General features: G+C 55.0%; 10 protein-coding genes across 10 annotated transcripts; 5 read left to right on the top strand and 5 right to left on the bottom strand.

Moving 5' to 3' along the window:
• Positions 1-290: 290 nt before the first annotated feature.
• Positions 291-5,893, bottom strand: GCG54_00001476 (putative ATP-dependent RNA helicase DHR1; the record flags this gene model as incomplete). Its single annotated transcript, XM_045401592.1, has 6 exons — positions 291-465; positions 515-564; positions 614-939; positions 1,004-1,237; positions 1,349-1,422; positions 2,280-5,893. The coding sequence occupies 6 exons, from the start codon at positions 5,891-5,893 to the stop codon at positions 291-293; spliced, it is 4,473 nt and encodes a 1,490-aa protein (XP_045270321.1).
• A 605-nt stretch (positions 5,894-6,498) lies between these two features.
• On the top strand, positions 6,499-6,997 carry GCG54_00001475 (uncharacterized protein; the record flags this gene model as incomplete). Its single annotated transcript, XM_045401591.1, has 2 exons — positions 6,499-6,651; positions 6,707-6,997. The coding sequence occupies 2 exons, from the start codon at positions 6,499-6,501 to the stop codon at positions 6,995-6,997; spliced, it is 444 nt and encodes a 147-aa protein (XP_045270320.1).
• Positions 6,998-7,689: 692 nt separating this feature from the next.
• GCG54_00001474 (uncharacterized protein) lies at positions 7,690-8,936 on the top strand (the record flags this gene model as incomplete). Its single annotated transcript, XM_045401590.1, has 4 exons — positions 7,690-7,922; positions 7,981-8,240; positions 8,293-8,860; positions 8,909-8,936. 4 exons carry the CDS (start codon positions 7,690-7,692, stop codon positions 8,934-8,936), a joined length of 1,089 nt encoding a protein of 362 aa, XP_045270319.1.
• A 417-nt stretch (positions 8,937-9,353) lies between these two features.
• Positions 9,354-11,284, bottom strand: GCG54_00001473 (Serine/threonine-protein phosphatase 2B catalytic subunit; the record flags this gene model as incomplete). The annotated part of the gene is made up of 4 exons (XM_045401589.1): positions 9,354-9,378; positions 9,431-10,344; positions 10,399-10,988; positions 11,119-11,284. 4 exons carry the CDS (start codon positions 11,282-11,284, stop codon positions 9,354-9,356), a joined length of 1,695 nt encoding a protein of 564 aa, XP_045270318.1.
• Positions 11,285-12,767: 1,483 nt separating this feature from the next.
• Positions 12,768-13,801, bottom strand: GCG54_00001472 (L-xylulose reductase; the record flags this gene model as incomplete). Its single annotated transcript, XM_045401588.1, has 4 exons — positions 12,768-12,882; positions 12,935-13,067; positions 13,118-13,501; positions 13,558-13,801. The coding sequence occupies 4 exons, from the start codon at positions 13,799-13,801 to the stop codon at positions 12,768-12,770; spliced, it is 876 nt and encodes a 291-aa protein (XP_045270317.1).
• Positions 13,802-14,764: 963 nt separating this feature from the next.
• Positions 14,765-16,181, bottom strand: GCG54_00001471 (Trimethyllysine dioxygenase; the record flags this gene model as incomplete). Its single annotated transcript, XM_045401587.1, has 6 exons — positions 14,765-14,955; positions 15,031-15,652; positions 15,714-15,819; positions 15,871-15,958; positions 16,021-16,081; positions 16,155-16,181. The coding sequence occupies 6 exons, from the start codon at positions 16,179-16,181 to the stop codon at positions 14,765-14,767; spliced, it is 1,095 nt and encodes a 364-aa protein (XP_045270316.1).
• A 2,600-nt stretch (positions 16,182-18,781) lies between these two features.
• GCG54_00001470 (uncharacterized protein) lies at positions 18,782-19,357 on the top strand (the record flags this gene model as incomplete). The annotated part of the gene is made up of 1 exon (XM_045401586.1): positions 18,782-19,357. One exon carries the CDS (start codon positions 18,782-18,784, stop codon positions 19,355-19,357), a length of 576 nt encoding a protein of 191 aa, XP_045270315.1.
• A 345-nt stretch (positions 19,358-19,702) lies between these two features.
• Positions 19,703-20,706, top strand: GCG54_00001469 (uncharacterized protein; the record flags this gene model as incomplete). The annotated part of the gene is made up of 3 exons (XM_045401585.1): positions 19,703-20,006; positions 20,086-20,406; positions 20,468-20,706. 3 exons carry the CDS (start codon positions 19,703-19,705, stop codon positions 20,704-20,706), a joined length of 864 nt encoding a protein of 287 aa, XP_045270314.1.
• A 1,278-nt stretch (positions 20,707-21,984) lies between these two features.
• On the top strand, positions 21,985-22,959 carry GCG54_00001468 (N-methyltransferase tcpN; the record flags this gene model as incomplete). The annotated part of the gene is made up of 2 exons (XM_045401584.1): positions 21,985-22,613; positions 22,668-22,959. 2 exons carry the CDS (start codon positions 21,985-21,987, stop codon positions 22,957-22,959), a joined length of 921 nt encoding a protein of 306 aa, XP_045270313.1.
• Positions 22,960-23,052: 93 nt separating this feature from the next.
• Positions 23,053-27,903, bottom strand: GCG54_00001467 (uncharacterized protein; the record flags this gene model as incomplete). The annotated part of the gene is given in 11 exon segments (XM_045401583.1): positions 23,053-23,302; positions 23,355-23,413; positions 23,475-23,493; positions 23,505-23,964; positions 24,015-24,102; positions 24,150-24,875; positions 24,945-25,184; positions 25,272-25,375; positions 25,887-26,056; positions 26,104-27,680; positions 27,829-27,903. The coding sequence occupies 11 exon segments, from the start codon at positions 27,901-27,903 to the stop codon at positions 23,053-23,055; spliced, it is 3,768 nt and encodes a 1,255-aa protein (XP_045270312.1).
• Positions 27,904-27,961: the final 58 nt, after the last annotated feature.

Genomic DNA, 27,961 nt, shown 5'->3' with positions numbered 1-27,961 from the left:
TTGTGGTAAAGGCGGCCTCGGGCCAAGGCCTCCTGGACCTGTCTGTCGAGGAACGGGTGAGAGATGTAAGGGCTTCCTCCTGCGAATTGGGTTGAATAGACATGATTACGGTAGCTCACTCCTTCGCCTCAAGTGATGCATGTCTAAGGTTCAGAAATTCCGTTGTATTGTCGTTTGTCCCATGTCTTTTCTCACCTGCTATGCCTACTTTTCCTACCGTACTCCCATCTGATGCTATATCTTAACGTAACAAGCCACCGTGCCGTCTCTGACATTCTTTTCTCAATGTCTTAGTTAATGACATACCCTCCGTCTACCGAAAGCGCGGCGCCATGGATGAACGTTGCCTTGGAGCTGCAGAGAAACAAAACTGCATCGGCGACTTCTTGAGGCGTTCCCTTGCGCTTCATGGGTGCTACTGCAATAATGGGGTCGTCTGTAGAGACCTCACTTGTCATTGGAGTGCTGTCATCGTTAGCATTCAGGCAGTGATCGCTGGGTTTGGGAGACTTACTCGATGATTCCGGGGCAGACACAGTTGATTCTGATGTTGTACTTTGCATACTATTCAATGTCAGCATCTTCCCTAGTGGAATATTGTCGTGTGACCTACATCAACAGCATCGCTCTTGGTGAGACTCAGTATAGCTGCCTTGGAGGCGCTATAAGCGGCTGCAAGAGTTAGAAGTACGCCACGTGAGCTAGGGCCGAGAATCTCACGAGTTTCTGGTCGGCTCACCAGACTCAGGTTGCTGGCAACGTTGACAATCACACCCCTATTTCCCGGTCTGCCGTCGTGAGTCTTGAGCGGTTCTTGCTTGATCATCTGGGAGAGCTCTGCCTTGGAACACAACCAGGTCCCACGGTAGTTCGTGGTCGTGATCTCGTCAAACTCAGCCGTCGTGAGAAGATGCGACGGGGCTTTTGGACCGAACATGCCTGATAACGTTCAGATTCCCCCTTCAGTGAATGCACCACACCGTGGAAAAAAGCAAGAACTCACCGGCACAGTTGACAGCGTAGTCGATCCGTCCCCATTCCTCAGTCACATACTCCATCCCAGCAGAGACGTCATCCTCGTTGCGGTTGTCGATTTCAATGACAAACGTGCGCGTGTCTCCGTTGGCTTCTCGACATCTGCGGGACGTCTCAGAAAGGCCTTCTTCATCTTTGTCAAGAAGGGCGATGCGCTTGCAGCCTTCTCGCGCAAATGAGACTGCGACCTGGCGTCCAATACCTAGGGTTGTGAGCTAAACGAGAGCTGCCGTATGTTTTGTTGTCTTTGGTTCGTCACTTGAGACGAGCTGCATAATGCATGCAAGCTGGGGCAGTGATACGGGTGACATACCGGACGCGGCTCCCGTCACGACGGCGACGCCCTCAAAAAGCGACATCTTTGCCCTGCCAATCATGGAATCTTTACTGTCGAGCTGGTCGAGGTGTTCAGCAACGATTTCATGCCACAAATATCCCACGCGGGTGATCTGCACAGAATGACGATCCTGTGATGCAGATATGATCCAGCCGGCATGTAAGTGGGCAACCAGCTCCCAAAAGTCACGCGCAAGGTCGACTCAAAAAAGTAAACCGCAGAGTCAGCGTCAGCACACGTACACACTACACACACACATACATCTGGGCGCACCTTCCCGCCGAACCTCTCGTAATCTTCTGTGGAACTCAATTCAACTCAATCTAGAAAAGCTCGCGAATTCTTCGCTCGGGCCGGCACGGCCTTCCCTTGCTGCCACAGCCCGTTTGGGGAGTTCCTCCTTCGTCCGAAGTCCCCTTCAACTTGCTCCATCCATGGGGCAGAATACCGAGCGAGGGAACACGTAGCCCTACACGCAAAAACGGCAGGCCGGCCTCAGTAATTCCAAAAAGTCTGGGCTGATGTCCTTGCTCTCTGTGCCAACCACGTGTGCAGAGTTATGTGCATAGAAACGGGTTCGCACGGATAACGTGCTCGCGGATCGCACAACTCGTCGTATCCGGGTTTGATGTACATCAACGCCGTTTGGGGACATTTCCGTTTGAAACAAGTCATGACTCCCGCGGAGAACCTCGTTTTCTGGAACAAGCACGGAAGGGCGGCCGGTTGTCATAGCAGTTGATGACGACTTCTTCCAAGTTGAATGTCTTGCACAAACGACGGGATCTGCAGTTGAACGCCGTGAGTACGGAACCCTCCGTCTATTCTCAAGCTCAAAACCAAATTCACCAGTAATTACTTTTTGTGTTTACCCCAAAGTTCCCCAACGCCTTATTCAACAACCCACCCCTTCCCAGCAACCTTGCGCTGCGTAACCTTCTTCATCGGCAAAGGCCACCCCTGCCCACCCACACCTTCGGCGCGGAGATACGGCACAACCCACACCTCCCTCGTGCTCGCCGTCGAGCTGATCTCTTTCACCGGCTTGCCATAGCTGACGAGCGGCGTGCCCTTGGCCAGGCTCGCCAGCTGCCCTCCTGTGACGTCCGTGAGCGTGTGCATCCTCGTCTTGGGCGTCTTTCCCGGGTCGCCCTGCGTCGCGCGCTGCAGGTGCGAGTACACCACCCACTCGGGGCACTCCGCGGGGCTGAGGTGGGACATCGGCGACGACGGGTGGAGGTACACGAACTTCTCCGCGTCGTGGCCCACGCCGAGTGGCGAGAGGGGGATGTACGGCACGTCGATCGCCCGGCGCGGCTTGCGGCCCATCTCGGGGGGCACCGGGGCCTTGTCGGCGCGGAGGGCGACCTGGTCGATGAAGCCTGCGGCCACCATCTGCTTCAGGTACGCGACCTGCTTGTCTGACGGCGCGTCCAGCTTGTCCTGGTACTTGAGGTTCTTGAACGCCGGGATGTTGGCGCGCAGGAGCTCCGTGATCTGGCCGCGCAGCTGCGTGATTTCCTTCATGACCTTGTGCCGCACAAAGTGGCTCTCGCACCACTGCTCCGTCGGCTCGTGGGCGTACTCGCCGATGACCTGCAGCAGCTTGATGGCGTCGGCGCGGTCGTCGAGGTAGCAGAACTTCTTGTGGGCGGCGTTGAAGGCGCGGCGGATCTGGGCCTGGCGGTCCTCGGCGAGCATGTCTGCGTTGGTGCGGAACTCGTCGTCGCCCTTTGCCGCGAGCGCGGGGATGGCCTGATGTTCCGGGACGAAAATCTCTGCCGCGGACAGAGCGGCAACCATCATGATCGTGTAGGGGAGGCAGTCGTGCTGGTGGCCGACGAGGAGAATACGCGCAAAGCGTGGCGAGAGCGGGAAGATGGACATGGTCGATCCGATGCGCGTGACCTGGCCCTCTGGCGTGAGGGCAGAGAGATATGTGAGGAGCTTCTCAGCCTTGCGCAGACCCATGCGGTCCGGTGGCGTTGGGAAGGGGAAGTTGACGACGTTGGAGAGGTTCATGGACTTGAGCTGGAGGACGACGCCGTCAACGGGCATGCGGAGGATTTCGGGGTCTGTGAACTCGGGGAGGTCGCGCTCGTAGACGGCCGAGGAGTAGAGCCTGTAGCAGTGGCCGGGGCCGGTACGGCCGGCACGACCGGCTCGCTGGCTTGCGCTGGCCTTGCTGATCCAGCCAATCTCGTAGGTCTGGACGCCGCTGAGGCGGTCGTATTGACGCTCCTTGGCACGGCCGCAGTCGAAGACGTAGCGGATTCCAGGGATTGTCAAACTGGTTTCTGCGACGTTGGTTGCGAGGATGATTTGACGGGTGTTTTCTGGGGGCTCCTCGAAAACTCTCATCTGTTCTCTGGTTGGCAGAAGGGAGTAGAGGGGCAAAACCTGCATCTTGAGGGGCCCTGTTTCTCCTTCCTCTCCTTCGATCTCAAACTCCTTGTCGTCCTCGTCTTCCATTCCGTCGTCGTCGACCTCGTCATCGATCTCTCCAAAGTCTCCGTCCTCAACCTCGCCAAAGTCGATGTCTTCCACTTCCATAGGGGCTTCGGTGGCAGAGATCTGAACCTTAGGGGCACTCGCTCCGGTAAAACCGCCGAACGCAGCCCGCAGTTTCTTGCTCAAATGCATAATCTCGTTCTGCCCGGTGAGGAAGACGAGGAAGCCGCCTGGTGGCAGCTTCTTGTGACCCCGCATGATCTTCTTGTAGGCCTCGTCAACGTAGTCAGACTGCGTGCGACGGGTAAAGTGTATCGTGACAGGGTGCTGACGGCCTTCCACCTCAACAACAGGGGGTGGCGTCGGGAATAGTGTCGCGTTGTTCGTCATGTCTTCAACTCTCAGCGTCGCGGACATGATGATGATCTTGAGCGGCTTGATGTTGGGATCGACCTTGTCATCGCCCTTGCGGATGTTGTTGATACGGCTGAGCATACCAATCAGGATATCCGTGTTGACGCTTCGCTCGTGGGCTTCGTCGATAATGATGGCCGAGTACTTCTTCAGGGAGAAATCCTGCGCCATCTCTCGCAGCAACACACCATCGGTCATAAACTTGACGGCCGTTTTGCTCGATGTTGTGCCCTCGAAGCGGATCTGATACGCGACCCTGTCTTGATGATCACCCAGCTCCTGAGCCACACGTTTGGACATGCTCACCGCAGCGACTCGACGAGGCTGCGTCACGCCAATCATGCCCGGCGTGTCGGAGTTGGGCGAGCCATAGCCCGCTTCGTACAAAAATTGAGGCACCTGCGTTGTCTTACCGGAACCAGTAGAACCGCACACAACGACAATATCGTTATTGTGGATCATTTCCATGATCCTTTGCTCTTCCGCCACAACCGGGAGCTTCATGCGCACCTCCTGGATCTCGGGCGTCCTCGTTACCGCAACGGCGCAAGCCTTCCGGGCGAGGTTCGTCGTCGGCTGGAGCTCCTGAGGTAGCGGCTCTTGTTCCACAGGTCTTGGCGTGAAGTTCTCGGGCTTGGGTATGTCGAGTGCTGTGGTTGACGGTGCTACTGGTTGGTAACCTAAAGCCTGATTCCTCTGAGCGTGCGCCCAAGCCTTGAAGGCAGATTGCCTCTTGTTACCGGAGTCGCTGTCCTCGTCCATGTCCTCGTCTGAGTCGTCGGATCCCTCGCTCGATCCATCCTCCTCCTCGTCGGATTCCTCTTCTGAGGACTGATTTTCAGAACTCTCACCACTGTCTTTGCCGTCTCCATCTTCTCCCTCTGAGCTGAAGCCACCCCATTCCTCCTCTGCGTCATCCGCTTTTTCGGTCTCGACGATTGAGAACTTGGATACGACACCGCCTCTCTTCTGACGCTTCTTCAGAACCGGGCGACCGTCATCGCCAACATCCAGCGGGCGCTTCAGACCAGATCCTACGCTGGCAGGAATTTGCGGCTGCGGTTGAGGTTGCGTCTCCGTTTTAGCAGTCGACGCAGGTTCCGGGTCGGCTGTCTTTGCTACTGGCTTCGATTTTGTTGCGGGTGCTGTCTTTGGCGCAGGCGCCTTCTTCGGTGCCTCAACCGCTTTCGGAGTCTCCTCCTCGCTCTCGTCGCTTTCCTCCTCCGGCGTCTCACCCCTCTCCTCATACAACATCTCCTCCGCTTGCTCATCCACCTCCAGACCCGCATTCTTCTCCCTCAGCGCTCGGGTCAAAGCTTGCCTCTTCGTCTCCTTGCCCTGGCCCAAAGACTTGGTACTCGTAAACAGGCTGGTGTCGACTTTTTGCTGCGCCAACTTGGCCAGGATCTCGCGGTTCTCATCTTTGCGCATCTTGGTGGTGATGTACTTCTCCAGGCGCTTCGCCTTCTTGCCGCTGACCTTGGGGCCATCTTTCAACAGGTCGGCCTTGATCTGGGCCCTCTTCTCCAGCAGGCGCTTCTGGTCTTCCGGGAGGATCTCATCGGCGTTTGCATCCGGGAGGACGGCGTTGTCGTCGGCTTTTTGGCGTGCAAGCTTTTTGTGCTTCCGCTCTCGGCGGACAAACTTTCCGGCCATTTTCTATGATTGTCGGTTGATGTAATAGGGGAAGTTGGGCGTTGTGGCTGTTGCGTCGGTTGATCGACTTCAAAAATTTCAAAGTGACAGACCTGGCTCAGAAAATCTCAAGTGAGATTTCGCGGTCTTCAAATCCGGATGAATGCTGTCGAATTCTATAGGGCGCCCCAAAGGAAGCAAATTTGTGACAAAAACAAGCAGAAAATTTACTCGGCTTGTTTCAGTGCAGAGCCATCATTCCAAGGGTATAAAATGACTGGGAAAATGACGAAAGGCAGCCACTTCGTCTTTCCGTATACTTGAAGCCGACAAGATTCGCGACCAAAAGGTCTGGAAATTTTTGGGAAGAAGGAGTTCTGCCGCTCTGACCGCCTGTCATCCGCCCCATATCCGGATTAGCGCGTCTCTGGGGGCGATCAGCACCCCTGTCCCGGCCGCTGTAGTGGGGCCGGCGTCACTGAAGGCGCTGCCCGCTCCGGAGGTCCCTAGCACAACACAACGGCCCAATTGAGAAGTCATCTTCTCCAGCAGGCAGCAAACTTGGAATCATCTATAAACTTGATCCCGTCAAGTAGAAAGATTTCACCTCATTCTTCACCGCCAATATGGACCCCCAAGGTATCAGGGAAGAGCCCTTCCCCGCCCGAAGCAAACAGGAAACTGGCACGGTCAACGGCGTCCCAACGGAAGTCTCGTCCATGACCTTTTCCGACAAGATCATGATCACAATCTCGCAAGAGGGAAAACTATCCCAATGGGTAACTATGAATTATGAGCCCACAAAGAAAGCTGGAATGCTTACCTGCCCCCCAGATCCAAGTACCACTGCAGGCTTCATCGGGCGGCATGGTCGACCTGAGCCTCCCATCAGCAAGCCGTGGCCTACTACCCTCCGTCCATCTCACGCCCAAAACTCTTCTAGGAGGAGGCGGTGACGAGCGCGAGACTCTCGGCCAGCTATACGCCGCACAAATTGCCAGTCTCATCTCCACGCGCGATCCGGAGGATCGAAGGACGCTGGTCCTCGGATTGGGTCTCAACAAGGTTGACACAGAGCGGGAGGCATTTTTCGACACGGTCGAGTTGGTTCAAAAGGTGTTGTGATTGGTGTTGGAGCTGATGAGATGTGATATTGGCCATGATGAGGTGGATGCCTCCAAACGAAGCCAACGAAAATGCATTACATTCCCACACAATGTCTAATCCAAATCCTCTTTATCGCGAGTTTGAGGCTCTGACAATCAGTTAAACCCGCCTCATGCCATGGATGACATATGACTGGAATGAAGGACCCAATTTCGCTATTGCGATATCTTGGACCGCTTGCCATGACTGCATTTTCGAGGTCTCCCTCGCCCTCGATTTGGATACGCGCAAATTGGAAATCAACAACTCCCAAATCATCTGATAATGAATGCACAGGTAGAACTCAACCCAAAAAGGAACGGTTGTAAATGCGCGTCTACTGCTCATGTGGGCGATGGTAAACTCCACCTTCAGAGTAGACCGTCGTAGTCGTTCTCGTTGAAGTCATTTCGGCGCCGGCATTTGACCGGAAACCCTTACGCAGCCACCCCGCTCGTAAAGCCGATTCGGGAAATAGTGATGTGGTGGTAGTGAAAAAGTGCGGGCAGCTTGCATGTCAACGGTCAAGAAGTGCGGAGTTCCGAGGTTGCTGATAAATAAGTGAAGGTGCTCGGGCGATTGACATCATCTGAAATTGGTTCTCCGACATCCTAAACAACAACAACTGATTATTTTACCCAAGTCTGCCTTGTAGTAATTTGAGAAAGGTGATGAAGCGCATTCAACAGCTCGGCCAACAATTGATCTCCAACATGGCCTCCGCGAACGTGACCTTAAACAAGAACGGCATCCCGCCCTTCGAGTCCCTCCCTCTCGGCAACGACGACCCCAGATACTCCGCCTGGGGTCTCTACGGTCGTGACGACGAACTCGGGACCTTGAATAGACTTACCGATGAGCGCGTCGCGGCAGCAGCCAAGAGCGAAATTAAGACAGGAGCCCGGTAAACCACACAAGCCTCTCGCATATGATTCCTCGGGACACTGACAAACACTCCCAAGCGTCTCCCTGAACTGGTCTCTCACAGCCCAGCCCGAACCGTTCTTCGCCCGCCGCTCCTTTCACCTTGAACTCCAGGTTAAAGCCCCTTTCCTTGCCAACGATGACGTCTGGACCTTCAACTCGCAGTCCTCGTCTCAGTGGGACGGCCTCCGCCACTGTGGCTATCAGGAGGAGAAGCGCTTCTACAACGGCGTGACTATGGAGCAGGTCCATGCCGTTGACGAGAATGGAAAATTGTCGACTGTCAACGGCATCCAAGGTGAGTTGTCCCGTGCAATGAGACCGAGCAGTTGGAGCTGAGTGACATGAAGCCTGGCAAAAGCATGGCATTGTAGGCCGTGGCGTGCTGGTAGACTACCACTCCTGGCGGCTCTCTCAAAACATCACATACGACCCCTTCGCCCACGACTCCATCCCAGCCTCCGAGCTCAAGGCCTGCCTGGAAGCTCAAGGAACGGAGGTCAGATTCGGCGATATCCTCATCGTACGCACAGGTAATCTCTCCAACCCGACGTCTGATGCGGGCAGTGGACTCACATATTCAGGCTTCATGGCATCTCACGCTTCAAAGTCCGCCTCAGACCTTGAGGTCTACCGCGCCGCCGAACCCCAAACCTTCAGCGGCGTTGGCCAGTCGGAAGAGGCCCTGCGTTGGATCTGGGAGAACTTCTCCGCCGTCGCGGGAGACCAGCCGGCCTTCGAGTGTTGGCCACGCAAGGACCCGCAGTACTGGATGCACGAGATCCTCCTTGGCGGCTGGGGCATGCCCATCGGTGAGCTGTTTGACCTTGAAGCTTTGGCTGAGAAGTGCAAGCAGGAGAAGAGATGGAGCTTTTTCGTGTCCAGCGAGCCCTGCCATGTGCCGGGAGGTGTTGCCAGGTGAGTCTCCACCATGTCCTCGGACTGTTGTTGCTAATCCATTTGTAGCCCACCGAATGTTCTCGCTATTTTCTAATGATGGCAGCTCTCGTCAGTTTTCATGTCCTGTTCAAGATGGTTGTGGCAAATGGCACGTGTAATAGGAAATCCAATGCATAATGATATTGACTGTCCTAGCCAGCCTACTATATCAAACACGTTGCAGGAGAGGACCTTTTCGATTAAGAATCGTTTGTATGCGGCCCTCCTGAGATTCGCAGCCGCCTCGTCGATTCTATCTCAGGCTTGAAACACCTATGGCCAAACGACGACGGTAGCTGACTGATACCCCGCAAGCTTCATACTTGAAGATGCTCTCGAGATGTATTCGTGTCTCAGCATTCCTAGCTGAAGTAAATGATGAAAGGCATTGCCGAGCCCGACGCCCTAATTTTGCTTTGAACTGCCGAGTGCCCTCTATCATAAACAAGTTCTAACCCCCAGAGCTCTCGCTTCATCCCTTATGACTCTTGCGATCACTAGACATTCTGTCAGCATGGAAGTTTCTCCTGATTGAGCGAATTGACTCACGTGCTCAGTCTCCTAGACAATTGTTGCAGCTTCTTATCGTTGGCAGCATCTTCAGCAGCCTTCTCGAGCGCCTGCTTCCTATCCTCATCTTGCTGCTTCACAACCTCGTCATGGCTGGGAGGAAGCCTCTCGTTCTGCAAATCAACCTTGCGGGCGTCTTCGAATGTGTTGATGGCGTTCTTGATACCCTCAGCACCAAGCATGAGCGTTCCAGCAGGAAGTCTGCCACCGGAGACGGTCTTAAGCTCCGTAACCCTCTCAGACTCCTCACGCAACACCTGGAACACACGCGAAAGACGGCCAATCGCCAAGATCTTGTTCTTGATCGCGCGGCGCTTGTACTCGATGGACTCGGGATCCTGCGTTCCGGAGAGAGGGGGCGACATGGGACCGGGCGATGTGGACGAAGGAGTAGCGTCCTCCTTGAGCTCCTCCTCTGAACAAGTGCTAAGGATCGCGATAAGCATGTCGGTGATCTTCTCACCGACGAACGGCAGCGACCATGTGAAGACATCCATGAAGTTTGGTAGCCAGTACGGGTGGGGCGTGCAGTTGAATTGCCGGATGTTCATGACATTGTTTTCGTACTTCAAAACAGCAGCCTTATTGTTGTAAACATCGAGGTAGTTGGGCGCCGAAAAGATGGTCATGACACTGGGGAAGCCCGTGGTACGCGTCTTGCGATACATTCGGTAGCCTGCATCTTGCGCCTCGTGGGCTCGAATGACGGACAGCAAGTTATTCTTCTCGAGGAAATTGCATGCGGCCGGGTACGAGAAGAAGTAGGAGCAACCGCGGACATGGTTATGCAGGAAATAGTCGCTGGTCTTTTCTTGTCCAAAGTCCTCAAGAGGGTCGGCCCACAAGATATCGCACATGAGACCCTGAGTGGGCGGCTCACGGAATCGATCGATCTGAACCGTCTTGTTAGTGCGTGTGATGGCAGGTCTGGAACAAGATCAACTAACGCTACGCAGGTCATCCAGAGTGTGCAACTCAGGACTCAGGCCACCGTGGATACACAAGAATTGCTTGTTCATGACAGCCGCAAGTGGCAGGCAGCAGAAGGACTCCATGCAGGCCTCGTAAATAGACTCAGAGTACTTGTGCTTGCACTCCAGCTTGAAGGTGAAGTAGTCCGTCAAGTGGCGACACTCGTGGTTACCACGGAGCAGCCACAGAGTCTTGGGATAGTGGATCTTCAAGCACCAGAGGTACAGGACACACTCGATACTGAAGTAACCTCTGTCGACGTAGTCACCGAGGAAGAGGTATCGCGTCTCGGCCGGGTCGCCACCGACCTCGAACAGCTTCATCAGATCGTAGTACTGGCCGTGAACGTCACCGCAAACAGTGATGGGCGCATCCATCTCGAGCAGGTTGGGCTCGGCGCGGAGCAGCTCGGTGGCGGTTCTGAGAATCCATAGGGCCTGCTCCTCGGTCAAGCGACCCTCGCGATAGAAGTGCTGCTTCAGGAAGTTGATGTTGGGCTTCGTGTGGGTTTCGTCCTCGAAGAACTGCTCGTCGGAGGGGGTGAACATGGCAGGAGCTTGGACATCTAGGAGAGGAATCGGGGGTTAGCGCGGGATTGATCGTCGGGCGGGGCTTGATTGCAATAGAGCGAGGGGCATCGTGACGCAGTCTGAGGCGGGGGAGGAGTGATGTCGTCGACAGCAGAAGCGGCGTACCTTTGCAAACTCGCTCCATGGTGTTGACTTGGGTGCCATCTTCCATGGTGTGGATAGTGAAGTCGATCTCGGGGAGGGGCTTCTTCTCGCGAATGGCGCGAATGGCATTGTCGACTTGCTGGTTGCGACGGTCGTCGGGACCAGGCGCGCTGCCTTCGGGGTCCATGATTGCTGGCTGGTGGGTTGAGGCGAGGTAAGGGGGAGAGAAGTCAGGTGCTTGTCGAGGGAATCGGTCGGGTATCGATGATGCAGAGCAAGTGAGCGGTGAAGGACGGTAAGGATAGCACCAGCTCCTGATCAAGTCGCAATGGGCCTACAAAGAGGCGAGCTGGGTGGCGACAAGACGTTGGGCACAAGACGGGCGAGACCTGGCTTCGAAGCAATGCGAGGCGTGGTGAGGCGAGGGGTAAAAATTGAGGTGAGGAAAGATAGGGCTGAGAAGGGGGAGATGGGTGAAGGGGATGGGACGGGATGGGATACGCAGTACTGCACTCGGCAAGGTCCAGTCCAGTGTCCAGCTTTCGGCAGGTTTGCAGTGAGGTGTGCAGTAGCAGGTCGCCAATTTGGTGCTCCAGTTTCGCAGTCCTTGGTACCTTAGGTGAGCTGCGGGAGGTAAAGTCAGCCACTGATACCATTTAGAATGGCGAATCCACCGGTTCTCTAGGGGTGCAGTTGCTAAGGTAAGCTGCTGCCCGCGCGCGGGAGGGGAGCTGGAACGCACACCTCAGATGAAATGGCAGGTGGCAGGCCGACCGAAGACGTGTCCGCGGACGGCGGGGTGGGCAGGGCAGGTAGAAGGGACTTGGGGTCCCACTTTCTTCACGCGTGTATGCAAGTACCGGGAACACTGCTCTTACTGCTACGAAGGAATACCCGAGACTCGATTCAGACGCTCACTGTGCAGTGTCCTTCCTGCTGGACCCCTCTTCCTGTTTCCTCTGGTCGAGTGTCGTCTGAGAGGCAGCCGCATGCTGGTGCAGCCTGTCAAAGGCGTCCAGTTGCCTCTTCCACCCCCACATGGCCACAAGAACAGCGCCAAGCACCTTAGACCTTAGGTACGAGGAAGTACCAGGTACGTATCGTCGGGAGAGGTCCCTCGACCTCCCCCTCCCCCTCATCACTGGCGCTACCTTACCTTAGGTACTTTTTCCACTTGGCTCCAGCCTCCAATCCTGCTCCCGTCGTATCTTTCTTTGGTGTGCTGTAATGATCAGGAGCACCAGAAATCCCATGCTTCGGATTGGGTGGTTTCCCTTTCGCTTCAATTGTCTTTGCAACTTCCTCCCACCATCAACGCAACCAGGGAACACGGCATACATCACGCGACACGATCGATCTCGCATCTACGCCAACTGGCATCAATTCTTGATCTCATTGAAAGTCTCTAGTTTCTACTTCTGTTCCGGCTCTCCAACCGTCTAATACATGGGTATTCTAGGCTTTATTCTCCACCCACTGCACAGACTCGGATTCAGGAGCCGTTATTCAACGGGCCATGACCGACTTGCAAGATTGGTCGCGATCTGAACCTCAAGTTCTTTCGGCTTTATGCATATCGCTCAATTGCCTGACGCGGTCGCTGTTCTCCTCCGACTTCGTGCAGCTTGTGAGCCACTTTCGCAGCCAAAAACTTATCACCGACATCTGCTTCATGGCAAGCAGTAGCCTCCATCGACGGTGATGTCGCAGCCAGTCGTGTACGAGGCAGCGTCCGAAGCAAGGTACAAATAGGCGCCCTTGAGCTCCCTGGGCTCTCCTTCACGTCTGCCAATTGTCAGCCACGTCACAAGCACGCTTTTGTGTGCCATCAACTTACCCCATAGGTGTCTTATTTCTCCACTGCTTCTTGGACTCTTCCGGGACGAAGTCGGTGATCTCGGTCTTGATGTAACCAGGAGAGACTGTGTTGACGCGGGCAAAGTCGACCCATTCAACAGCCAAACTCTTGCCTTTCCAACTTATTAACTTCGCACCACCCAAGACTCACAGGAATACTCACAAAGGTGGATCACGGCCGCCTTGGAGGCGTTGTACACCGCCTGCGCCTGTGGCACGTTCACAATGTGGGCACTCATGCTGGCAGTCGCAATGAAGCTGCCATACGTGAAGCCCTCGAGAGGCTTGCCGTCGAGCGTCGTGCCCTCCTTCTTCTGTCGGCGGAAATGAGTGCCGGCAACCTGGGCGCAGTAAGTTGTGCCATTGACGTTGACGGCCATGACCTTATCGCCCTTATCCATGGGCCCGTCAATCAAAGGGCCCTCCTCCCAGGCAATGCCAGAGTTGGCGACGAAAATATCCAAACGGCCGTTGAACTCAGAGACGATTTGCTGGACGGACTCTTGAATCGATTCGTGGGATGTGACGTTCACCTGGTACGCTCTGCCTGCAAAGAGAGGTCAGCAACTCAGCTCCAGCCATGCCGCCAACCGCAACACAAACATTTGACGCCGTACTCCTTCTCGATCTCGGCTGCTCGTTCCAATGCTTTCTTGTTGCTGTTGTACCAAATGGCAACGTTTGCGCCAGCCTCGGCATAGGCGTGGGCAATGTTCAGACCAATGCCAGCGCCCGCGCCGGAGACGATGGCCGTCTTGCCCTTGAGTGAGAACAACGGCAGCACACGGTTGCCGGCCGGCGGCTCTGTGGCGTTATTCTTGAACGCGCCGTCTTTCATGTCGGCCATGTTTACAATTGTCGTGGAGAAAGGCTGAAATCTTGCGAATCTGCTGGCTTTTGCTGCACGAGGGACACAGAGGACTCGAGGCCGTGAGACGGCGGCGCGGAGGACGGAACCGAACATTTTATTGAGGAGCGGCAAGAAGAATATGCCGCAAGAGGGCCTTGAGTTCTTTCTGTCTGACTTGGTTTGACAGGGTTCTAGGGAGAAGCTTCACCGCAACCTGAGGGTCTTTGAGGATTCCACGAGAGGGTCACGAAGTACGAAGTGTGCGAGGGGAGGAACAAGCTAATACTAATACCAGTATGGTCGGCGCGCCGCGGCAATGAGCGCCCCTGGTTCATGCGACTTGGGCCGACGGAACAATCTTGAGCGAGGTGACGCGGTGGAGCTTCGAGAAGGGGTAGCTGTGCCGCCGCACCGCCAGGATGAATGGATGGAGGGGTAGCAAAGGCGGTTTCCAGGTCGTGTCATTGGCATCATGGCCGCCGTCATTGACCCTGAAGACGGCACGGCACTAATTAGGGCGACGGCCGCTTCTGCATGTCGCATGTGTCTTCAGCAACCTCGGGCGCCGCCGGGGGGTGGTGTGGGGGTGCATTGGTGCCATGGGGGCCCGGGGTTCGGGGGTATTCGGGTCACATTGCTCCAGATTTGGCGGTTTCCAACATGCTAAAGTTGATTTTACCGCGGGCAGATGCTGGGACGGAGGGGCCTGAATCGCGGGGCCATCGGGGCTAAAACGATCCCCGCTTCAACTCGACTGGCGCGCTTCTAGGTTCTGTCTTCCAAGGTCCAGCCCGCCTGGCCCGCCATCTTCGTGAAAGGCTCATATCAATGCCTCTGATATGTGCGTACGTCTCTCATGCCAATGCTTTCGCCTTTCGCCTTTATATGCACTCTTTTCCTGATGCAACTGTCACTCGCCATGCAATGCTCAGTATGCGCTCTCTCATCCGACAACCCTGTCTAAGATCTGTTGGCGAGGAAAGTTTGTGTTTCTCCAGCGTGAAATGAAATCGTCTCGGCAGACTGGCTCAAGTCAGAGGAACATTCTCCATTCTGGTCAGTCAAAGTGTAAAACTTACTGTAACCACCACAGATGCGTCTTCTTCCTTCAAAGGCACTCCGTCCATGCATCACGCGCCAGTTGTCAAAGACTGAAGGAAACACACAAAAGTCAGCAAAGCACGGTCACAGCTAGAGCCTTTTCCACCTGCGAGAACCACACTTACTCAACACTCTGCCCGGCGTGAGCTGCGTCCAAAACTCCATGTCGGGCCGCTTGAGAATCTCGTTCCACTTGCGGGCTGCCGCGTACCACTCCTCCGGGGCGATATCCTTCGTGAAGGGCACGACGCCGCGGTCGTCGTTGTTCCACCGCACACGGTGCACCTGCCCCGAGAGGGGATGGAGCTCGAGCACGGGGTACGATCTGTCGGGCGAGATGGTGATGCCCTCGTTGCCGCTGGCGTGCCAGGGCAGGCGCAACTTTGTGAGTATGTCGAAGGCTTTCTCGTCCTCCTGCCTGAGGACGTTTGCGGCGTGGAAGCCGTCCACGAGGAGTGACTTGCCGCCTAGTTCGCCGTCGGCGGAGGGCTCGCTGCCTGGCGGGGCCTCGTGGGAGAGCATGTGGAAGGCTTGCAGGCCGGCGGGGTCGGTGAAGTAGGTGGTGTCGGTGTGCGCCGGCAGGGCAATGTTGGTGTAGGCCGTGTCGGCCATGGCCATGTCGGGGATGAAGTCGTAGAAGCCGCCATAGTGCGTCTCGCGGATGAATGCGATTCTCTCCAGGACTTCCTTCGTGGCGCTGGGCGTGTCGAAAGGGACGCCGTCGACGAAGGCGAAGCCACGCTCACGCTATCGTGGTTGTTCCACTTCAGCTATCGGCTTCCTACACAAAGTGAAAGGATTGGCTTACAATCGTGTTTGTCACATTGGCCACACCGGAGTCTTTCTCTGGGAAAAGCTCGTTGTATTGGATTGTGGGAGGGTCTTGGTGATTTTGTTGGATCCCGTATTTAAACCTGGACCGTCAGCAGGACGATTCTTCTCTTGAAGGCGAGGACGACGCTTACTTGATGTCCTCCAGTGGACGGCTGTTACGGTATAGGTAATGGTTCAGAAACTCCCAGGTGTAAAAGCTCTCGTGGTTATCTTGGTTCCCTGCCCCCCTTGGCGTCTCAGCGTTATCTTGGTGAGTTCACTGGAGAATGATGGAGACGTACACTTGATTTTCAGTCCCTTATTGTCACGCTCGATTTTCAAAGGTTGAATGTCCTCATCGATCTGCCATCTCAAGGTTCAGTTGGGATGATTTTGAGTTGAGTGAGTGAGAGAGGGAGAGAGATAAGTGACGTACAGCGAAGGTATCGAAGTTCCTCTGCATGGTGTCCTGGTTCACGCATTGGCTGCATCGGCAGTTGTCCCTTTATACTTCATCAACGGGCCGCAACTCTGACGGGCCGAGAACCAACATACCTCAACCAAAAGTGCGAGCTGCATCGGAAAAGTCAGGCAGTCAGCGGTGAATCTCAGACTGGTGCATTGCTGCTTCATCGAGCTGTCGGCGCTGGGGGCGGGACGGCGAGAAAGCCAACTTACAGTGTCGTCCGGCGTGCTCGACTGTTGCGCCCAACTTCGAACTCGATGCCGGGCTTGGTGGTCTTGACCTTGGAAATCTTGTTCTCGTAAACAACACGCCGGGCAGCGGTGGTTGCGGAAAGCTGTCTTGAGGCGGCGTTCACACGGAGGCGCGGTGCGGCGCTCAACGCAGGACGCGCGAGACTACTACGAACAAGCTTCAATGTGAGACCACTTTCGACTTTCACGTGTCATTCGCAACGCCAATTGAAGAGAGAAATGCAGAATGGAGAATGGCATTTTGTTTTTTCGCCGTTGCTGGCGATTGGGAAATCCCATACCTTCCGGCTCGTAAGCCGATTTGCCTGAACGACATTGTTATCGCGGGGGGTCGGTGGAAGGGTTGCTGCCAGGTAGAACTCTGATCGCGCCGAAGTGGATGTGATTATGGGCAGAGTTGGAGCAAGTTCGGAGGCGGCGGGGGATGAGGTAGGGGCCGGGATATTGAAAGTCGACGTTTGTATTTGTTTGAGAAATGCGACGGATCTGAGTCGGCATCGGGTGGAGGGAGGGATGTCTGTCTACCTTTAGGTAGTCTTTTCCTGGGGGAGACTCATGTGTGTTTGGAGGGGCACCCTCTACCTCAGGCACATGATGCCCCACTTATCCGTCGAGATATGGCATAAGTAGGTAGACAGAGTGAAGAGAGCCGAAATGCTTCGGTTTTGCACTGACATCGGCTGATTGCTAGGCGGGAGGTTTTCGGGGCATGGCGGGGAAGGTTGCCCCCGGGCAGCGGAGGTGTTCTCTTCCCAGAGAGTTGAGGTGCGCTAAATTCGAGGTTGTCCTAGGCGCACTGGACGCATGTGCTGTGGGTCCTCCATCGTCTTGGCTGCCTGCTTCATTGTAGTGTTCCTTTGGCCCATTGTACAACCTAAGAAACCTGGAAACCTTACGAATCGTCTTACACCGTGGACTTGCTTTGTCTGTTTCTTTCATTAAGCATCTCCAACATGGGCCCTGTCCACCGTCAAGTTCTAACTTCACAGCGGCCCACTTGACAAGCGCCTCGAGCTCTTCTCCCCTACAGCTCGCCACGTCGTCAACTGGAGAAGAGAGTGCGCCTCGCTTCGCCCGCATCGTGTCTGATCGTCTCCAGACCGCTTCCGAGACCGATTGGGGCCTGAAAATCCGTTCAAGCGGGATTCTTGTTGCTCCCCCATCGCGTGGCAGAAATAGCCGCCGTGTCCAAGTCCTTGGGACTGTTGGAACTCCTACAGCGACGACAGCCACCCGAATTTCGGGGACGTGGCAGAGAGGGGATGGGATCTCCCAAACCCCCCTGCCGCCCTCAAGCGCCGGAATCTCCAACCCGGCATCTCCCAAGACCAGGATCTCTCAGAGCAAACAGGCCAAAAACGAGAAGGAGTGCAAGGCACTCTGCTCTCCTTCGCATCTTCGTCCACTCACATGACTCAAGCGGTTCCGGCACTCTGGTTCAGATGCCTGCCCACCGTTTTTTAGTCTCGTCTCCTGCACGTTGGGAGTTGCTGCTTGTTGGTGCTCGTTGTTTGCATCGCGCGTAGGGGGCTCTTCTCATTGGCCGTGCTGGCGACGAGAGAGCAGAGACGACGCAGAGAACATCAAACCCAACATCGCGGCAGAGTCTTCGTTGCGGTTGGCTGGATTTGTCCATCTGGTACAAACAGCTCTCTTTTCGGTGTCCTCATCTGCAAAGAACAAGATGTTCATAAACCATCATGTCCCTTCTCTGGACATGATCCCGCCGAGTGGCGGTTTCTCTTCGAGCTGTGCTGCCGAAGGTCTACATGGGACCTTTGTTTGTGAGTCTTTTTGAATTCTATTTTACATCCAGATTACTACATAATGTTTTCAACCCTACATTGGCGCAAAGTCTGTGTCTTTGCATGGCTAGTCTGCCATAATCACTTCACCTCTGGCCTTGAGTTTACACCCTTATTCCAACCCCACGATGCCCTCTCTCTTACACAGAGAGCCTCATCACGACCCAACGCCAGCTGCCCCGTCGATGGGCATGTTGCCTGCGGTAATGGCACACCCGACTACTTCTGTTGTTCCAGCGACACGAGATGCATGGTTTTAGCATCCAGCACCACTGCCCTCTGTTGTCCCAAAGGCGCATCATGTGACGCCATCACCACCATAACCTGCGACATCACCAAGCAAGACGTGGTTGAAAATCCGGGCAGCGTGATACACACCACGAAACTCAGCGAATCTCTACCGAAATGCGGAAAGCAGTGCTGTCCGTTCGGTTACAAATGTCGCGGTGGATCTGCCTGTGTGTTGGATGAGGACGAAGATACCAGAAGCACCACCAGCACAAACACCATTGTGACGAGAACAAAGAGCAATTCGGTCTCCATGACATCCGGTTCTAGTCTCACAGAGACCTCCGCAGCAGAGGCAACTGAGACAGCAAACACCGATGCCGAGAGGCTTCCGGCGTCGAGAACCCCATCCGTCACCGTAGTCCAGCAGATTCCTACACCGTCTACGACAGCACCGTCAGAGACAGACACCCCAGCGGCCGCAAACTCGGAAAAGACCACATCGGGGGGCGTCATAGCAGGTACCACTGTTGCAGCCGTCGCCTCCGTGGCAGGTTTGACTTGCCTGCTCTGGCTCAAACGACGCTCCATCTCCGAAAAGGTCGGCTCCGCCAAGTTCCCCCGCCCGTGGCAGCAACTCGGCCAGAACAACTCAGACCAGGACGTGGCACTGCCGCGATACAACTCTCCACCGCCGGCGTACGCCGTACAGCAACGTCCGCCTACCAAGCAGTACACGTTCAAGCACTACAGCCCAGAGTCAATAGGCGCGGACCAGCCCATTGAGCTGCCTGCCACGCCGGTTTCTTTCAGCATGTGGAACCCTCGCAGTCCTCGCAGTCCCAGGCGGCCACGGTCTCACTTCGAACCGTATCGGCGTCCTGAGTAATGCCAGCAGAGGAAATTTGTGAGACGGGGGTTCACTTCTTCTTTTGTATATACATGCGCGGTTTTACATTTACTTTCATGAGCGACGAGACACTCTGTACAATACCATGGGAGGAGCCAACTTTGAGATAGATTCAAGAAAAGTCTGTTGCCTACTAGAAGACATTCGCTGTTCCTGTTCCTGCGCTTCTTCTGTGCTTGAGAGTTCCACGATGGCAGGTATCCATTCTATATCTTCCGAGGCCCGGCAGATCATCCAGCAAGCAGTTCGATATCCCGACTTCACAGTCTCTCTACCCTCTCGAACCCCTCTTCGCATCACCCAAGTCCAACTCCACCCGCCAAGATGGCATACGAAGACCCAGACAAGTTCATCTCCGACAGCACCCTCTTCTTCCTCCCCGGCGCCATGATCCTCTGGCTCCTCATCTTCATGATCGTCACCCTCAGCTACAGCGTCAACAGCCCGCCCAAGATCATGCCCCGGGCGGTGAACCTCGGGCTCGTGGGCGTCGCGAGCGTCTTCATGGGCCTCTGGCTGCTAGGCCTCATGGTCTGCTACTGCCGCGGCACGTTCCTGAAGGGCCGGTCGGGGCGGGACGTGGCGCCGAAGCCGCCCGGCTGGGGCGAGGACATGGAGAAGAGGATGTGTAAGTTGGAGGAGCAGACGAAGCCGCCGACGCCGCTGCCGGGACAAGCGCAGCGGAATCATCAGGAAGAACAGATTAGACAGCGGGATGAGCGGTTATTGCGTCAGTCGCAGCCTTTTCAAGAGCAGCCCATGTCGCAGCCAATTCATTCTCAGAATATTCCGCCGTTTTATCCTCAGCAATTTCCAACACAACTACAGCCTCTTGGACAGCAACAAATTTATCCATACCCAGTACAACCAGAACCTATGCAGCGATACCAGCCCTTCCGACCACACGCTCAGCAGCAACCCCAACAACAAGCCCATCAAGACGGTGTACAACGCCATCATTCAAGACCCATGCCTGACGGACCGAGGGATATGCCCCCGTCCCAGCACAAATCTCGCAACCGCCAACCGTCTCCCGGCCGTTCAAACCGATACCCACCTCTCACGAGCGGTTACAACTCCAGTATCCAGAATACCCCGATTACGATGTACCATCCTCCTCGCTCATCAAGCCAGCCTCCGAGGGTCCGGTCGACCGTGCAGGAAGTCTCAGAGAGCCCTGGCTCGCCGCCGAGAGGAAGAGTGAGTCGCCGACAGGGTTCCGACAATTTGAGACGGAGTCGCAGTTCACCTCCTCCCGGAGAGGCCTTGCAGAGCGGAAGGCATTGGGAGCCTGCTCAAGACCATCACAGACCATTTGCACAGAATGATGCTTCATTGCTAGCATCCCCTGACTCGGCAACTAGGATAGCCATGACGGTGAGTTGTTTTCATTTGGCTTGAGATTCAGGGGAGCCCGTAACTGACTTCAACACAGGTCAAACCGCTTAACATCAATAAGCAACCCAGTCAGCGTGACGCGCATGCTCGGCCTTCTCGATCCAACAGCAGAACGAGAAGACAAGATGAATTCAATGCGCCAGATACTATGGTGTCTATGATGCCTGACGCTTTATACAGGGGAGACGGATATCCGCCAGTGTCTGCTCCGTCGTCGCCTCCGCAGGTTTGTCAGGCAGCTCCAAGCCGGCAAAATATGCCTGCTCCAGATGATGTGCCAGTGGTACGTGGTCTTCCTCAAACGTCCAGCCCTGCCCAGAAGACAGAGCTCTCGAGGAACTTTTCTCAAATGAGCTTTATCAAAAACGTAGGTGACAAGAACTGGATGGGTAGAATTTCCCGTATGACTAACCGTAATGAGTAGGCAAATTGTTGAGCTAGAATGTTTATCACAATGGGGTTGTTCCTTTAGTCGATGGATGTTCTTCAACAAGCAAACCTCAGAATTGACCGTACATATAAGACGTTCCTAGCGTTATTGAATTCAGGAATTTTTGAATGTGAGCAAACCCTTCTTTTCGCTAACAGAGCTCGCTGCATTGCAATGTCATCTTGTCCAATCATAGCTCATTCTCATCCAAAGGAACACAGTCAGTTCCTAGGCCCGAGGGAACTTCTGCATACGAACTCTTCGAACAACTCATCGTTACACAAGCCCACAGCTCAGACCTCAAGCTCCTTCCCCTACATGAACTCAATTCCACAACTCCTGTTCGTTTGACGTTGTGCTTAGAATGAGGGGAAACGTCAAAGTCACGCGCAGTTGTCGTCCGATGTAAGAAGGGGGCTGAGCTGCGTGGAGGCCCGGGTCCTTGGAAGCTCGAGCGCCCCAGGGAGTGCCTGGTCTCGTGCGCATGAGCTATCCAACCATGGCATCTCTTGGCTATGGAACTACCGCGAACCTACATGCTATACCACAGAATGGATGGAGGGGGAATAGTAGGTTCGGTCGCGTCGGCAGGAGGGGGGTTTCGTCATCAGCAACCACCCCGTCTGTGAGCTCTTATAGATCCGACTATCGTCTCAAAGCAACGCTGTCTTCTCCATGTCACCCAATGTGTCATTCAGAGTGATCCAAAGCTACCAGGCCACTTCACAAGATACACCAAAGCAGAGCGAGCACACCTCGGCGATAGAAGCGCCAAAAGATGGCTGAAGAAGCGCCGACCTCCTGGACAGACACGATCTACAACCTCAACCGCGGCGACCTCGACGCCGAGCTCGAGCGCCTCGCCTACAACCACTTCAACCTCTGGACCCCCCTCACCGGCGACCTCCTGCCCCCCCAAATCCTCAAACACATCCTCTCAAAAGAGCGTCCCCGCGTCGCCGACGCCGCGACAGGAAGCGGCGTCTGGCTGGCCTCCCTGACGGAGATCCTGCCCCCGCGCGCGGAGCTGACCGGCTTCGACATCGACCCGCTCAAGTTCCCCCCGCGCCCGCCGACGCCGCCGATCCCCCCGCCGCCGGTGTCGCCGCCGCTCCGGCCGCAACAGCCGAGCCTGGATTTCCGCGTCCACGACGTGCTGGAGCGCTTCCCCGAGGACGCGCGGGGCACGTTCGATCTCGTGCATGTGCGGCTGCTGGCGCTGGGGCTGAAGACGGACGACTGGGACGTCGCGGTGGCGAACCTGGTCGAGCTGGTCCGGCCCGGGGGCTGGGTGTTGTGGGAGGACACGGCGGACCTGTTCATCCGGGCGTATCCGCCGAGCAAGGCGTACGACGAGTGGTGGTGGGCGATTATGAGGCATGGCGCGCGGATCGGGAGGGATCCTTTGTAAGTTGTGTCCTCCCTGCGGTTGAGGAGCTGTCTCGCTGACAATTTCGACAGCATGCCCTCCGGCCTCTCCCAAAAGTTCGAAAACGCTGGCTTGCAAAATTGCGAGCAGAAGATCTGGAGCTCGTGGGCTGCGGACAAGGGGTTGCAGGAGAACGCGACCGCTGCCATTCAGAAGCTCGTCAGGCCGTCGCTGGCGGCGGTGATACAAGACGGCGGCGCCGAGACGATCAAGGATTCGGAAGACATCAGTCGGATTGAGAGGGACATTAGGAGAGACGTGGACGAGAGGGGTGTTCAGGTTGGGCTGGATTACTTTTGGGTTTGGGGACAAAGGCCACATTGATGCCACCCGATGTTTGGATCTCCTCTCCTATGTATGTACCTACTGATGGCAAACACGGTGTTGCTAGGAGTGATTGGCTTTAATCGAATCTTTTCATGCGAACCCCCAGAGTCGTCGCAACTCTGCAGATCTGTCGGATGTCTTCCAGCCTGTTTCCTTCTCGATCCTGGCCAGTTGCTTCAGCAACGCCAGTTTCTCCAGGGCGTATTCCTCGCCATTTCCGAAACAGTCGTCGTAAGTGTCAGCTGGCTGTGCTTCTAGCAGGCGTCCTCCCCAGCGAGAGGTGTTGGCAAGTGCCCGGCCCGCGATGAAAAGGGGCTGCAAGTGGTTTACCCAGTTGGCGCTATTTCAAGATACTTCAGTCTTGGTCACCGAGTATCCATGTGTCAACTTACTGGGAGTCATTTGAGATTGACAACCCGCCCAATTCCCTAGCATGCCATATCGGATCAGACTAAAGGGGGTCAGTCCATAACGGCCAATGGGTTAAAATACGGGGCGGAAGCTGAACTCACCAACTCCTTTTCTGTCGAACTTGAACTTACAAGACCAGTCTCGAGTAAGAGAATAGAGCCCGCATGGAAGAATGTGTTTCCACATACTCATCAATGTCATTTTCAAGCATCAAATCCTCAATGATGAACCGAAACTTACTTGCGGCCGACGTAGTAAATACTATAGTGGGAAAGGGGTTCCCACTCCCTCGAGGCTCTTCCCTCAAAAGCGGGCATACATCTCTCGGTCGAAACTTCCACCAAATACTCAAATCTTTCCACAGATCTTCAGTCATGGTAACTCTATGAGCCGCCGAAATCCTGGGCGAAGGTGGGTTGTGAGCAATCAGGTTGATGATCTTGGCGAATATCAATATGGCTAGGTTGCAATAATCGTCAATGTCGCCGCTCGCAGCGGCAGCTGCGGATACCGCCGGGATAGAATCGTTCTCAACCCAACAGGTGGTAGAAAGGAGAGTCGTCTGCCCAATGATGAAGGCTGCCCAGATGTCTTTCGAACTGTGAGCAATGTGGCTTGTTGGAGGTTACAGGGCCACGTACCGATTCTGGCAAAAGCCCAAAAACATGATTTGATGATTCCTTTACTGCATCCTTTCCAGTTACGGCTTTTCAGTAGCCCGGCGCATCCCTGGACGAGCATTAGTAGATGTCAGATGGTTCTCGAGAACCACATACGTTCAGGTGGCGCCTCCATTCTGAGACACTGGAAGCCATCATCTCGTATACACACAGAAGTGTACATGTCGCCAGGATGGAGGTGTCGGCTTCCGACGGATCTTGATAAATCAAAAGTCGGATAGTGTACTGATACAACTCCAAGGCAGTCTGTCTCTGCCTGCCTCTCAGTGTGTCGACCTGGCGTGAAGAAAGGGCCAGAGCAGCAGCCACAAATGCTCTGGAATCCATCATGGAGTGAATGCTTTTGACAGTAAAGTGCTTTTCGGAGTCGGTCGTTTCACACCACGTGCCGGTTTCACGGAGGTAAGCCATCATGAGGTGAGCTTGCTCGGTCTTGGATAGGGGTAAGTCGAGATCCGGCAGTGGTGCTGCATCTGAGAATATTGCTTGGCCTAGAGAAAAGGGTGCCGTGTATGATACGACCGGTTCGGGGTGCAACGCTGGGGCTTGGTTGCTAGTGTCTGCCGTGATGAGGGGCAGAATCTGTTGTTGCGTGCGCGCGTTTAGGCCGGGGGCCTCTTCTGCCGCTTTCCATGAGCCCTGAGCCAAGTTCTCATCATCTGGAGTTGTAGATTCTACAAAAGGCACTGTGTGTGACTCGGTATCAGACTGCGATTCGGGTTCGTGGTTGGCAATAGGGTCGTCGACGTCAGAGATTGGTGACGATGGTGTCACGTAATCACCCTCGAAGAATTCTACGATGTCGTTCGTGTCATCAACGAACTATTGATAAAGTATGTAAACATATGTAACGCATGTATGAAGGGGGCACTAGTAAAAGAAGAGACGTACTTGATGTGGCTTGTCCGCATCTGCTTGTTCTGTGGTATCGGCCCGCCTCTGCTGTTCAACGTCAAGCAGACTGGCTTCATCTTCAGCAGAAAGGGTAAGCGCTCGCGACGGGTGAAAGGAGACTTTGACGCCCCATGCGCATCCGTCTCCTCGGAACTCGCAATTTCGACATCTGGGACGGGCCCCATCGCCTTCTTCGGCAGTCAGCCACTTGATCCAACATCTTCCAAGGATCAACTCCTACTCACACTTCCGCTTTCTACTCCGGCATGGAAGACTAAATCTGGTTCAATTAAGAGCTCTCATAGGGCCAATAGCGTGTCTTACATACCATCCCGAACGCGTTCTCGTCCTCAGGGGCCGTTTGTAAGTTCCACCGTAAGGAGTCGACACCCCCGCGGCGTCGTCTGCCATTGCAAAACCTCGGTAAACTGCTGTCAGACAGGCATAAGAAATTCGATGAGAGAAAGACAGGTCGCCATGAGACTGGATTTCCGCCTTGCAAACGGCTTGTACCTGCCGGGTTTGACAGCGGCAGTGAGTGGGAAGCTAAAGCGCAAGCGCAAGCGCTCGCATTTGTCATCACGCTGGGGCCGCATCACTCCCAACTTTGGACAGGCAAGTGCAGCCATCGCTTACACCTTCCTCAACTCACTCCCACCGGCATCTTTCATGTTGTTCGGCGGGATTTACTGATATATGTTCTCGTCTCTATAGCAGTTCAGCGAATAAGTGGGCAGAGCGCTTGCGCTTTCACTTTGAAGTTGCCTCTGTCAACAGCAGTTCAATTCCACCCACGGCGCTTAATTCTCATCAACGTCGAGTCTGCTTCACCGTTGATTTGTCTTTGAAACCATTCTGCATTCATTCTCTATCTATGCTCAAAATCAACTGCCAACCAAAACTTGGATATCCTAGGCGACTAGTTGCCCTTCAGCTTACTCCAAAAGGAAGACGACGTGTCGCCACCGACAACAGGAGGTGCCAAGATCATCGTGTTCCAAGTCTCCTCGCCATCGACGAACAAGCTGTATTTCAAACTGCTCTGTGCACCCTCGGCCAAGTTCTCGATAGTCAGAGAGCCGAACTTGGAGTTGCCAGAGTGAACGTACCTAGGGGTAGTTAGTCAAAGTAACGAGCGGAAGACATTTACACTTACTTCAGGGCCACGTCCTCATCATCGTACTGTCTGTAAGTCGGCAATGGCGAAGCGAATTGATTGAGAGGACTGCAGGAGAACTCGTAGGCGGCAGCCGTTTCAGGCCACCTTCCGCCAGCTGGTGGAGGGAACTTGGTGGCTGCGAATTCGTGCCGGTCACCGGACACAACCACGACACCGACACCCCGTGCTCCAGCATCCCACATTGCCTCCAGCACCTTGCGTCTCTCGACAAGGAAACCACCCCAGGTATCCCGAGTGTTGACCGGCCAATTTTTAGTGAGAGGAATCGAAGAGGCGACAATCTTCCACTTGACGCCCTTAGGCTCAGGACGGTTTAGCCAGTCAATGAAGTCCTCCAGCTGCTGGGCGCCCAACATGGTCTTTTCCGGATGATCGAAAGGCAAGGAGTTGGTGGATCGGTAAGAGCGAGTATCGAGCAAGAAGAAAGAAGCCGGGCCTTGCACGAAGTCAAAATAGGTTGCACCCTCTCTGCGCAGGTTGGTAGTGCCCGCAACGCGAGCAGGAGGAGGGTTGGCGAGCTCCTGGTAGTGGTGCCAAGGCTCAATGGCGGCCCGGTAGACACCGGTGGTGTTCAGGTCCCAATCGTTCCCAATTTCATGGTCATCGAGGACGTGAATCCAGCTGAGGTTCTGTCCAACTGGAGCCCAATCGGGGGAGGCGTAAACGTGGCGGTATTTCTGACGGTAGTCTTCCTCATGCTTCCCCTGTCGCTTGGGAACGTCGATGTAGATGAAGTCGCCGAGGAACAGCATGAACTGCGCCTGCAGCTTTGGCAAGATGTTGGCGAGGTGGCGCATTCCTGGGATAGCCAAAGGATGCTCGAGAGGGTTGTATGGGAAACGAGGAAGGATGCACGAAGTCGAGAGGAAAGTGAACTTGTTGTCGGCAAAAGCTGACATCTGACCCGGCTTAGGCGGCGCGACGAACTCTCCGCTGTGGTTGTTCGAAGTCTTCCACTCGTAGATTCTCTGTTGCGAATGCTTCAAGGGGACGGTCAGAGTAGCTGTGAAGTCAGTGGTGTTGTCGGTGTACCTCAAGCCGCCGCCAATCTGCCACAGGGGGTTGTCGAAAGGAGGCTGGGGGTCCTTGATGTGAATCTCAATGGTGACCGGCATCTTGGCTTGATCAGGCTCGCGCAAGACGAACTTGGCTTCCGAGGGGGAAACATAGCCCAGGCGCACGAATGAGAGGTCCTCGACCGGGTGGTACTGCCGAACGCGAAACAAGAAGTCGGTGGTCATGGCAATCAGCGCGGCGTTGATGAGGAACGTCAAGATTGACAAAATAGGGCTGCTCGGGCTGGGTGAGCCGGCCAGAAGAGTAACCCAAGGTCGTGACCTTTCCTTCACGACGATGGTCTCCTCAATTCGGATCTCTTCAGCGACAACTTGTTCATCTTGGCCGTCTCCGTTCTCGTCTTGCACCAAAGCCTCCTTCACCGAGACATCGACATCGTCTTCCACGACGTCATACTTGGGCTCTGAAAAATAGCCCGAAATGAATGAAGGCACATACACAACAAACAGTGTGTAAATGCTCAGAGGCACAGCCGCCTACATGTTGATCAGCATACTCTGCCAAGCCAGGGGAGCTCGCCAATAATAAGTGGAACTCACTGGTCCTGGAAACTGCAGGTGCATCCAATGGTTAGCATGCAATTTCAAAAGCAATTTGATAATGTAGGTATCTCAGGAAACTCACCCATCGAAGAAAGATGTACGACACGGCTCTCAAAGCGACCGAAGAATAGAAGGCGATTTGGGCTTGAGTCCCCATGATGTCCGAAAGATCCGTTCGGTGGGCAGATGTGAATTGGTAGATGCTGGTCGGTTCA

This window comes from Colletotrichum gloeosporioides (genome assembly GCF_011800055.1).
Source record: "Colletotrichum gloeosporioides strain Lc1 chromosome Unknown consensus_7, whole genome shotgun sequence".
Classification (NCBI taxonomy): Eukaryota; Fungi; Ascomycota; class Sordariomycetes; order Glomerellales; family Glomerellaceae; genus Colletotrichum; species Colletotrichum gloeosporioides.
The sequence above is the reverse complement of the archived record's forward strand: the minus strand, read 5'-3'. Positions and strand labels throughout refer to the sequence as shown.